The sequence below is a fragment of the Stegostoma tigrinum genome, chromosome 3 (assembly GCF_030684315.1).
Source record: "Stegostoma tigrinum isolate sSteTig4 chromosome 3, sSteTig4.hap1, whole genome shotgun sequence".
Taxonomy (NCBI): Eukaryota; Metazoa; Chordata; class Chondrichthyes; order Orectolobiformes; family Stegostomatidae; genus Stegostoma; species Stegostoma tigrinum.
In genome coordinates, this window is record NC_081356.1 from 5,037,959 (window position 1) to 5,050,077 (window position 12,119).

At 41.7% G+C, this 12,119-nt stretch overlaps 1 protein-coding gene across 5 annotated transcripts in view; it reads right to left on the reverse strand.

The window, feature by feature from the left end:
• The window catches only part of LOC125450901 (transcription factor RFX3-like), a 235,452-nt gene that overhangs the window by 63,357 nt on the left and 159,976 nt on the right, over window positions 1-12,119 (reverse strand). For all 5 annotated transcript variants that reach the window (XM_048527267.2, XM_048527264.2, XM_048527265.2 and 2 more), the window contains 3 exons: window positions 7,141-7,215; window positions 3,642-3,823; window positions 3,429-3,548 (listed from right to left, as the gene is read on the reverse strand). In XM_048527267.2, the coding sequence (XP_048383224.1) occupies window positions 3,429-3,548; window positions 3,642-3,823; window positions 7,141-7,215 (377 nt within the window). The remainder of the gene's footprint in view (window positions 1-3,428; window positions 3,549-3,641; window positions 3,824-7,140; window positions 7,216-12,119) is intronic.

Consider the following 12,119-nt stretch of genomic DNA (forward strand, 5'->3'; position numbering starts at 1 on the left):
ATTAGCTTTTGATTCCACATTTTCATTAATTGAATACAAATGCTATAGTGGGACTTGAATGGACGCCCACAAAGCATTAGCCTGGAGTTTTTGATTGAGTCTCCAGTGGTATTACTATGATGCCATCAGCTTGATGCACAGTTATGGGGAAACTGGACAGGCATATGTCAGAGAAAAATTTAAATGAGAAAACTGAGCAGAAACACTGTACAACACGGAAACAAGTCTGCATAAAATTACATTAAAATACAAATAAAGTATGCTTAAAATGATTTAAAAGCCGGTATAATGATGAAATCTGGATGCATATAACCTAATGGGCAGCTTCTGATGCCACCTGACCTCAATGGATTAAACAGCTGTTTTGCAATCACATTTAGGTTATCCATGATTTTCTGTACCAGCTAAAGATAGATGCTTTTTTAAAAGGAGTGCTATTATCATACAACAATCTGTTTGAGAATGTTGCTTCATTCATGGCTAAATAAGAAAGTTAAGCGCCATATTAATCAGAATAAACACTCCACATATCTGCCAAGAGTAGTGGCAGGTCAGAGCATTGGACTTTAAAGAACCAGCAGAAAATAAGAAATAAAGAGTTAGAATGCAGAATATGAGGCGAATCTAGCTATGAACAAAAAAAAAGAGTATATGAATAGAAGAAACGATTAACTGAAGTTAGAGATAGTAAGAGCTGCCGTTGCTGGAGTCAGAGATAACAGTGTGGAGCTGGAGGAACACAGCAGGCCAGGCAGCATCAGAGGAACAGGAAAGCTGACGTTTCGGCTCAGGACCCTTCTTCCGGGAAAAAAAAAAGAGTCCTGACCAGAAACGTCAGCTTTCCTACTCCACTGATGCTGCCTGGCCTGCTGTGTACCTCCAGCTTCAGGCTGTAGTAACTGAAGTTAGTGCCGATTCACTCTCTCTCGGAATTTGATAATTGAAAACAAAGAAATAGCAGAGGCTCAGAACTGATATTTTGTGGCAATCTTTCTGATGGAGGGCTTGGAGATTTTCAAATATTATTGAAAAGCTGAGAGGCGAGTTTAAAACACTATGGTCGGAAAAGGTTGTAGGGAAATATATTGAACTTAAAGGCTGATAAGTCCGTATGACTTTATGGCCTGTTTCTTAAAAGATTAAAGGAAGTGGCAGCATAAACAGCAGATGCATTAGTTATAAACTTATAACAGTGCATGGATTTGGGAAGGGAGGTGATTTGAAAAGTAGCAAATGTAATATCTTTATTCAAGAATGGAAGGAGGCAGAAAGCAGAAAAGTCACAGGCAGTTATCATGACATCTGTCATAAGGAACATGCTGGAATCCATTATTAGGGAAGTTATAGCAAGAAAATCACAATGTGATCAAGCATGGCCAACATGGTAGGGGAGTTTTTGCATGAAGTAATGTTCACTGTAGTTAGAAGGGATTTGGTAGCTTGTACTGTACTTAGATTTCAGAAAGGTACTAAATAAGGCACGATATCAAAGGTCGCTGCATAAGACAAGAGCATATGGTATACAGAGTAACATACTGGCTTGGTTAAAGAATTGGTTAGCTTACGGAAACTGAGAGTAGGGATAAATAGGTCTTTTCTGGGTTGGCAAATTGTAACTAGCAAAGTGCTACAGGGATCAGTGCTGAATCCTCAACTATTTACAACCTGCACCAATAACTTGGATATAAGAAACAAAAAAATTGATGGCTAAATTTGTTGACAGGTAGGAAAGCAAGGTGTCACGAGGTGGAAGATGCTCTGCAAAGGGATATAGAGACAGGTTACGGAAGTGGACAAAAAAATTGGCAGATGGAATATAATGTGGGTAAATGTGAAGGTAACCATTTTGGAAAGAACACAAGAGCAATACAGCTTTTAAATGGAGAATCAGAGGATATGGTTGGTGTTCAGGTACAAGAATCATATAAAACAATATAAGTGTAAAGTGTATCAAATAAAGGTACAGAAAGTGATGATGAATGTAAATGGAGTGTTTTGCCTATTGCAAGGGGAATGGGGTATAGAAGGTCGTTGTGACAGTTGTACAGAATGTTACTGAGACTACATCACTAATACTGTGTGCAGTTTGGTCGTCTTTTTTGAAAAAAAAAGATTAATTGCTTTAGAGAGAGCTCAGAGAAGGTTCTTTGACTTATGAAGAAAGTTTAGGCATATGTCCATTGAAGATCAGAAGAATGAGAGGTGAATTTGTTGAAACATATAAAATCTTGAGGGGGCTGTATAGGATAGATACCAGGAGAATTGTTTGTGATATTAAAACTAGGAAACATTTAACAAAAATTTAAGACAATAATGGAAAAACTTAGCTTTATAAGGCAAAATTTAATGTGTAATCAATGAGAAAACCCAAGGTCCTAAAACCACAGGGAGGTTAAGGATGAAATGTCTTTTTTAGTGCAGCTAATGGGAAATTAGCATTGCTCAGAAAACAAATTTCTGTTGTCAGAGGTGGGTAATTCAAGGTATAGTCTTGGTTGTAATTTGGGGAAGTTATCTGAGATTAGGTCGGAAAGACTTCTGGGTTTGAGCTGAAAGCACCCAAGTTGGTGGATCTAGAAATTTTTAATCAACCTGGTTAGATATATTATAACACACCTCTGGAACAGGTGGGACTCAAACACACCTTCAAGACCCAGAGGTAGGGACACTATCACTACGCTTCAAGAGCCCTTAGACATGTTACTAAAGACTGCCAGGCCAGGTGGGATTTCAACCTGGACCTCTTGCCTCAGAGACAGGACACTACAATTTTGCTTCAACAGTCCTAAGTTGGTGGGTGTAAATCCCAAGTTCAGCATGCAGAAACGAAAACTCTGTAGAGTTGAAAATAACTGTATACCAAAAGCATACAGGGAAAAAGAAGAAAAAGCAGTACTTCTGTGGTGGAGCACCAAGCAACAGTTAAGCTCAAGCTTGAGTTGAGAAGTCCATAGTCATGAGGTTCTCAAGAAATATTTAAGGATCACCAAAAATAACGGAAGGGTGTTCATATAATTTTATAACATGAAGAATAGCTCAAATACTGGTGACAGAATGAACTCCTGAGAGCTGTGGCACTTTGGTTTAGTACAGTAAGCAAAGTATCAAGAATCTGGCAAGTAACCAAAGATTTTGGGGGTGGAATTTATAAGGAATAAGGTGAGGTTCAGTTGTTCAGTGGTATACATTATTGCATTTTATTATGCTTTACATTATAAAGTATAAGCATTAACCTAAGAAACTGCTGATTTAGTAATTTTTCCTTCACTTGTTTCCAAATTAGTAAAACGTATTTGTTTTCATCCATGGAATCTTGTGATATTATTTCTTTCAGTTGATCACTGGGTGTTTGATTTTCTGTTTAAACATTAATGCTCACTCTTGGAATGTAACAAAGTTACAGGTGTGCATATTTAAAGCTCTGTTACCTCTGTTTTTGATGCATTGGTTGTTGTCTCATAGCCATATACTGCATGTCCTCCTGTAAGCGATTTAGTGGGGAGTCTGGTTTAATTCGGATGCCATAATAGTGATATTTAGAGTTTCCCCTGAGAGAGAAAAAAAGTTTCAAAACAAAAGAAGTGAAATGAATCACTGCAATAATCTTTGGAAATCAGAATGCAGTCTGATAAATAGCTAACCTTGTGCCTAAACGCCTAGTGCGCAGACCCATGAAAATGGAACGAATGAGTTTTCCAAAAGAAGCTGCATTGACTGGATCAAGCTTCTGTTCCTGACAGTGACGCAGATAGTGGTTGTAAAGAGTACTTCTAGGAAGGCTGACACCTTCTGCTGTCTCATAGTTGTCCAATAACCACTGAAGCTGAAAATAAACGTGAAAATATTGTTATAAGACTACTGTGAACATACAATTTGAACATAAATATCACGTTGGGGCTGGCACAGTTGATTAATCACAATAAATACTTAAATTGGTTGGTTTACTGGCCTATGAAAGACAAACATTAAAGGCGTGCAAGGTGAAGCGAAATGTCCAATGTGACTGTCATTGATTTGGATACCATAGAAAGAATCAGAGTCCAATCTTCATGAAAATGAAGGCAAGGCATATGTTTATACATCTCACAAAATAATAACATTCTTCCTCTTTAGCTAAATCACAAAGTCTACACTTTATAAATCCTGACATTCTTGTAAACATTCCTTGCGATGACATTTTATCAAACTACATAACCATAAAGTTATTTTATCACTCAAGGGCCTTCTGCGGTACTGTTACAGATAACTATCCAGCATTCAGATCCTTCCTAAGAATACATACTTCTCCCAGTTCAGCTCACTTGTAAATTATATACTTCTTGAAAACGTTAATAGTTTTAGTTCAAAATAAGACAGGAATCAGGTGGCTTGCAATCACCTCCATAAGTATGTCTGTTTGTTAAAATCACTGAATGTGATAGGGGGCTCAGAGTCTCAGGTCATGCTTCCCAAGATTGTGAGGGCCAAAGGAAAATAAAGCTGTAAGTGCATTGTTGAACTAAGCTGGTTCTGGGTAGGATGCTTCAAGGGGCAGTGTGGACTTGGGCCAAAGGGCCTGTTTCTACACTGTAGGGAATCTAATCTAATTATGGTGAACGTTTACAAAAGGCTGGTTCAGCTTCAACTGCATTACAGCAACCAATTCTGCCTCCACACTTTAGTGCGATACAACCATTGCCTAATAGAAAACAACCACGTTCCTGAGACTACTCAATAAACCTGTAAGACTCTGAACACAAAGCATGCAACATATGGAATATTGAGTACAATTCTGGTCACCCTGCTACAGGAAGGGTATTATTAAACCGGAAAGGGTGTAAAAAGGTTACTGAGACTGGAAAGTTTGAGTTATAAGGAGAGACTGGATAGACTGGGACAATTTTCCTGCAGGGTGGGAGACTGGGGGGTAACCTTAGAGAGGATAATAAAAATCATGAGGGGCATAGGTAAAGTGAATAGTCAAGGGCTTTTCCCCAGGGTGGGGCAGTCCATGACTACACAGCATAGTTTTAAGATGAGAGAGGAAAAGATTTAAAAGGGACTTGAGATGCAACTTTTTCACACAGAAGGTGGTGGTGAATACACAGATCACGCTGCCCGAGGAAGTGGTAGAGGTGGGTATTTATTTAAAAGACTTTTAGATAAGTACAGGGATAGCAAAAGGTTCAGAGGGATATGGGCCAAATGCAGGCAAATGAGACTAGTTCAGATTAGAAAACATGGTTGGCATGGACGAGTTGGGTCAAAAGGCCTATTTCTGTGCCGATCAAAATTGTGTCCATCTATAAGGCAACTCTACCTTTGCTTTCTCCCTTTCCATATCCCTTATTATTCAATTCCAGCCTGTAGCAATTCCCATTCTCTTGTCCTTTCTATACCATTAGTCTCTATCTGCGCACAAAACCTATCAGCTAAACCATAAACACTCTTCTGACACGATCACTTCCTCAGCAACATGCCTGCAGAGACCACCAATCTCATTATAAATAATCAATAGGCCTAATGGGAGGATGGACTTTATAAATAATCACATGGAGTACGAAAGGAAAACATTATTTGGGCGGCATGGTGACTCAGTGGTTAGCACTGCAGCCTCACAGCACCAGGGACTCGGGTTCAATTCCAACCTTGGGCAGCTGTCTGTGTGGAGTTTCCACATTCTCCCTGTGTCTGCGTGGGTTTCCTCCCACAGTCCAAAGATGTGCAGGCTAGGTGGATCGGCCATGCTAAATTGCCCGTAGTGCTCAGGGGTGTGTGGGTTATAGGGGGATGGGTCTGGGTAGGATGCTTCAAGGGGCAGTGTGGACTTGTTGGGCCAAAGGGCCTGTTTCCACACTGTAGGGAATCTAATCTAATTATGGTGAACGTTTACAAAAGGCTGGTTAAGCTTCAACTGCATTACAGCAACCAATTCTGCCTCCACACTTTAGAAAGAACATGAAGGCATTGGAGTGAGGTCAGAAAAAAAAGTCTGAGAGAAACTCAGCTTACGACAGGCTTCATATTTAACGAAAGATAGTCTGGGTGGTTCTCTTTAAAGAAGAGGCGGTTTAGAGGAGAAACGATAGAGGGGTCCATATGACGTCTGGACAGAGTATATGGGAAGAAACTGTTCCCAATAGTGGAAGTATCCAGAACCAGAATGATAATTTAAAGGACTGGTGAAAGAAGCAACACATTTTTTTAAAACAGAGGTGATTGGATTCTGAAATGCTTTGCATGGGAGCAAGTAGCATCAGATTCAATTGTGGTTTTCAACAGGGAATAGGATAAATTCTCTGAGGAGGAAAAAAAAAGTGCAGGGTCAAAGATAAAGGACAATGGAGAGGGCCCAGCTGAGTAGTTCTACCACGCAGCTGGTAGGGGTAAGGCAGGATGAATGAATTTCTACTGTTCTATAATTGTTTTATATTTCTATAAAGACCGCTGTTATTAACTTCCTAAAAAGTCTATTATTTAAGTTTATAATTCTCCAGATGCCACTGGAAATTCAACCATTCCTTTCTTCGAAAAATTACAGGCTAACTTATTGTCCCACAGCAACACCATAATTTCTGCTATTTATTCTTAAGATCGTTTGAATGTGGTTTTCATCAAAGCTAATTAACTACTCAAAATCTTAAGCAATGTTTGGTAACAGCTACAATTCCATAGACCTGTTAATTTAAATCCTTTCCAACAATGATTATTCTATCCTCTGGTCTTTCTTTAGCTAAATTCACCAATCACACTCATTTGCTTATGCCTGTTTCAACCCAACCATAACTCTGCTTTCAATGACTTTGTTCCCCTATAATTACACATTCATCTCCAGTGATGCACTCAGTCTCTTATTTTTTGTCAGCTACACGAGCATAGGTTAGCTTCTACATTCATGTTGATGATACCCAGCCCTAACTTTCTGCCTCAAGTCTCAATGCAGTTGAGGTAGCTGCCTGACATCAAGACAACATTTCTTCCAGCTTAATGCCAGCAAAATACAGTACGATTATGTTCTGTGGATCCTACTAGCACCCATTTATGTCTGTCCTTGACTACATCAGCACCCTGACCACAAGATTGAGGTTTTCAAAAATGGGGGAAATGGACAAACTATTTGCCCCTAAGCTCTTTTCCCCTTCCCCACAACTACACCATTACCAAAACAGCTTTCTTCCAAGTGTCCACTTCCACTTTCTTCAATGTATCAGCTTGGTTCAGTGGTAGCATCCCTGCCTGAGTTAGAAAAGAAAAAAAATATAAACATTTGCAGTTATACAGCACTTATCATGACCTCAGGACATTCCAAAGTACTGTTCAGCAAATTAAACGTACTTTTGAATTGCAGTTACTGTATTAATGTAGAAAACATGTGCTAATTTGCGCAGAGTAAGATCTGACAAACAGCAATGTGATAATCTGTATTAGTCATGTTTGTTGGCAGATAAATATTGATCAGGGTCCCCTATGATCTGGCCAATTGTCAATCGATTGTGGGTACCAGTCCAATATCAGCAGCTGAATACTAATTTAGTTTGACACTTCAGTGTGGTACTGATGAAGGACTGCATTGAGAGGCAGCATATTTGTGATGAGATGTAAATAGAGACCATGCTTGGCTGTCCAGATGAATACAAAAACTGCCTGGGCACTTTGACAAATGGAAATTTTACCCGTGTCCTGCCCAACAATCCTCCTTACTTGACACAACCAAACAAATCCTTACAACATTCATTTCATTGCTGTTTGTGAGAATTTACTGTGGACAAATTTGGTTGTTATTCTACAAAACAACAGTAACTACTCTTCAAAAAGTAATTAATTCTGAAAAGCAATTTGGGATATTTTGAAGACATCAAAAGCGTTATATAAGTGCATGTCTTTATTCCACCTCTACAACATTGCCTGATTCCATTTCTAATTCTTAGCACAGACCTTGATCATCACGTAGTTCAAATCTCTCCTATAGTCTCATAACAGACTTTTAAGGGTTAATCCTCTACATTATTCAAATCATCCCAAAAGCTGCAGCTTGTATCCTTACCTGCATTCCTATCAACTTCAAAATCAATTGGCTCACTCCTCTCTAATTTTGTACTTTTTTTCTTGCAACTTTCTTTTCTCCCCATTAACACTAAACGACCACGTATCCTTTGCACCCTATGTTTGAGCATTGTTAGCCACTTGCTCAGCCATTACACATTGGCACTCAGAAACTATCTTCCTAGTTTTTCTATTTTTGTGCCTTTCTCCCCACTGCTCAATAAACTGCTCAAAACTCCTCTTTTCAATATATGTTTGGTATAGCACAAGGACACTCTCCACTTTGCTTTTTCTCTCTACTATTTGGGCATTGAAACATCATTCTTTTGATTTATATACCACATTGGAACATCTTACTTCATGTGAAGGCAGCTATAAAATTAGAAGGGGTTGTTTAGTAAGAAGTTAGTAACAATTTTGCAGAAACAGTAAATTCAGAATCTGCAAGTCAAATTTACAGGACTTGGTAAAAACTAGTGACGACAATTCAAATGATTGATACTATTAATTCTCACTTTACATGATGCTTTATTAAAATGAAAAACTATGCCTGTTGCCACCTGAAATTTCTGTACTATGGAGTGCCTTTGCAGTTCCAAAAAGGTACCTAGGGCACCTGTGTGCATTTGTGAGCTGAACTGCCTGGACAGTCTGTTGGAACAGGAGTTAGCATGCTTGCAGTAAATATCTGTTGAAAGTATGCACAGCAAGCAAGTTGTGACATCATATAGCACATTCATTTGAGAATGTGCTGCGATCTGAAAGTTCAAAGTTGCAAAGTTTTATTCTTGTACATTTCAAATGTGCATTCAGCAGATGGAAACAGACCACCCCTACCAGCATTATCCTGCCACATGAAATACTTTCAGGAGGATCAACTTTTTATAAGTTGGTATCAGTTCATTTATTCTGACTATTGTTATTATTCGCTAAGTAGTTGGTACGTTCTACAACTCTTTCAAGTTGCATTCTCCGGAGAGAATGACATGGTGGGTGGAGGAGGGCTTCTTGCTGATTTCAATGTGTCAACTCAAATCAATTTCACGTACGACAACACCAGTAACCACTGATCAGAGATAACGGGAACTGCAGATGCTGGAGAATCAGAGAAAACAAAGTGTGAAGCTGAATGAACAAAGCAGGCCAAGCAGCATCTCAGGAGCACAAAAGCTGACGTTTCGGGCCTAGACACTTCAGAGAGGGGGATGGGGAGAGGATTCTGAAATAAGTAGGGAGAGAGGGGGAGGCGGACCGAAGATGGAGAGAAAAGAAGATAGGTGGAGAGGAGAGTATAGGTGGGGAGGTAGGGAGAGGATAGGTCAGTCCGGGGAGGAGGTTCAGGTCAAGGAGGCAGGATGAGGTTTGTAGGTACGAAATAGACGTGCGGCTTGAGGTGGGAGGAGGGGATAGGTGAGAGGAAGAACAGGTTAGGGAGGTGGGGACAAGCTGGGCTGGTTTTGGGATGCAGTGGGGGAAGGGGAGATTTTGAAGCTTGTGAAGTCCACATTGATACCATTGGGCTGCAGGGTTCCCAAGCGGAATATGAGTTGCTGTTCCTGCAACCTTCGGGTGGCATCATTATGGCACTGCAGGAGGCCCAGGATGGACATGTCGTCTAAGGAATGGGAGGGGGAGCTAAAATGGTTTGCGACTGGGAGGTGCAATTGTCTGCCTTCTGGAGAGACCACTCTCTCTGGGATTCCCCTGTCCGCTCTACACTCCCCTCCAACACCACCACACCCGGCACCTTCCCCTGCAACTGCAGGAAGTGCTACACTTGCCCCCACACCTCCTCCCTCACTCCCATCCCAGGCCCCAAGGTGACTTTGCATATCAAGCAGATGTTCATCTGCACATCTGCCAACGTGGTATACTGCATTCGCTGTACCCCTTGTGGCTTCCTCTACATTGGGGAAACCAAGCAGAGGCTTGGTGTCTGCTTTGCAGAACATCTGTACTCTGTTCGCAATAAACAACTGCACCTCCCAGTTGTGAACCATTTCAACTCCCCCATCCCATTCCTCAGACGACATGTCCATCCTGGGCCTCCTGCAGTGCCATAATGATGCCACTCGAAGGTTGCAGGAACAGCAACTCATATTCCGCTTGGGAACCATGCAGCCCAATGGTATCAATGTGGACTTCACAAGCTTCAAAATCTCCCCTTCCCCCACTGCATCCCAAAACCAGCCCAGCTCATCCCCACCTCCCTAACCTGTTCTTTCTCTCATTTATCCCCTCCTCCCACTTCAAGCCGCACCTCCATTTCCTACCTACTAACCTCATCCCACCTCCTTGACCTGTCCCTCCTCCCCGGACTGACCTATCCCCTCCCTACCTCCCCACCTACACACTCCTCTCCACCTATCTTCTCCTCTATCCATCTTCAGTCTGCCTCCCCCTCTCTCCCTATTTATTTCAGAACCCTCTCCCCATCCCCCTCTCTGATGAAGGATCTAGGCCTGAAACGTCAGCCTTTGTGCTCCTAAGATGCTGCTTGGCCTGCTGTGTTCATCCAGCTTCACACTTTGTTATCCCAGTCACCACTGGCTTCAGAATACAGCATGACTTGGAAAATTAACAGACATTACCAAAAGCAAGACAAGAGACTCCAAGAATGGGAGAAGAGTCTTCATTAGGATGTGGTATTTGCTAAGCTTGGCAGAAATTTTCCTACATCAGGAAAGAACAAATAATGACAAATCTGGACCTCCATTAAGAATGTCTCCATGTACAACTAGCTGAAGCCACAAATGCAACCTCTGAGCAAGGTAAGGGCCAAATTACCAAAGTCTGTGAAGGTGAGTGAAGCAATGGACTTCTATAAATCTGGCTCTTTCCTGGTTGAAGCTGGAGATGCTTGCAGTATCTTGAAAGTTTATTGTTCACACTCGAGTGAGGAGGTCACTTTGGTTCTCTATTTTAAAAACACCAACTGTATGCAGAAGGAGCAAGCATGTGGCTCTGTGAAGACTGCACGCTTACCTACAGCGTACTGTATCAAACACTGCCCGCATGTCACTTTGCACGTAATGCACACCAACTATGTTCTATTTCAGAACCAAAAGGGATTCCAGTCCCTCAAAGTGCAGCTTTTATGTAGAACACTGAGGCTGAATCAAAGCCCAATGTATCCTTGCAGCAAGTGTGAATATCTTCCTTCCAAAGCAGTCCTTGGTGCCAGCTGTTTTTAAGCCACCATGACAAACCAAAGAGTGGCTAGCGAGCAACAAGGGCTTCTCACTGACAAGAGGCAAAAAATACCCTGCAGATGCTGGAACCCAAGATAGACAAACAGGAGGCTGCAAAAACACAGCAAGCCAGGCAGCATCTGATTGAAAGGAGCAGTCAATGTTTCTGGTAATTTGTTCAGTACAGGTTGTGGGGATAGGGAGCTGCAGATAAGCAGGTTGGGGGTGGGGGGGGTGCGCAAAGAGGTGGAGGCGGCGACGGTGACCCTCCCTTCCAGCCACCAACCAGATTCATCCCTCACATTGACCAACCAGGTTGTCCCTGCCACGAGTATCCACCTATCACTACCAGTGTGCCTCCAACCCCTGCACCCCCATCCACACCCACCCACCTCCGCACTTTACCTGCAGCGCCCTCTAACCCCGCATCCATTCCCGAAAAAGGGTAGCACCTGAAACGTTGACTGCTCCTTTGTTCCAGATGCTGCCTGGCCTGCTGTGTTCTTCCAGACTTACCTCGTCACTGACAAGATAGCAGTTGACTCCGGCAGACAATCCGTGCACATATGCACAGTGTGCTGATAATGAAAGACATTCTGCAATAAGAAATATGATAGAACAGGCCTCTGGCTTGTTGAAACAATCCATCTGCTACTTGGAATCCTCTAGAGGTACCCTGCGTGACACAGCAGATTGGGTGTCAAATTTTCACGTTGATCCATTTTGTGAGGCCTAAGTACTTAGCCCTTTTGCCATCAGCTATATGGCAAGCAGCTAAGGAGCAGCAAGAGTAGCAGAAGGTAGAACAGAATTTGGCAGAAAATAATGTAGTCACCCCTTTCTATGCCTGAAGAATTCATCAGCGTATAATACCATTGTGATGTCCACTTGCCATAAACCAAAATC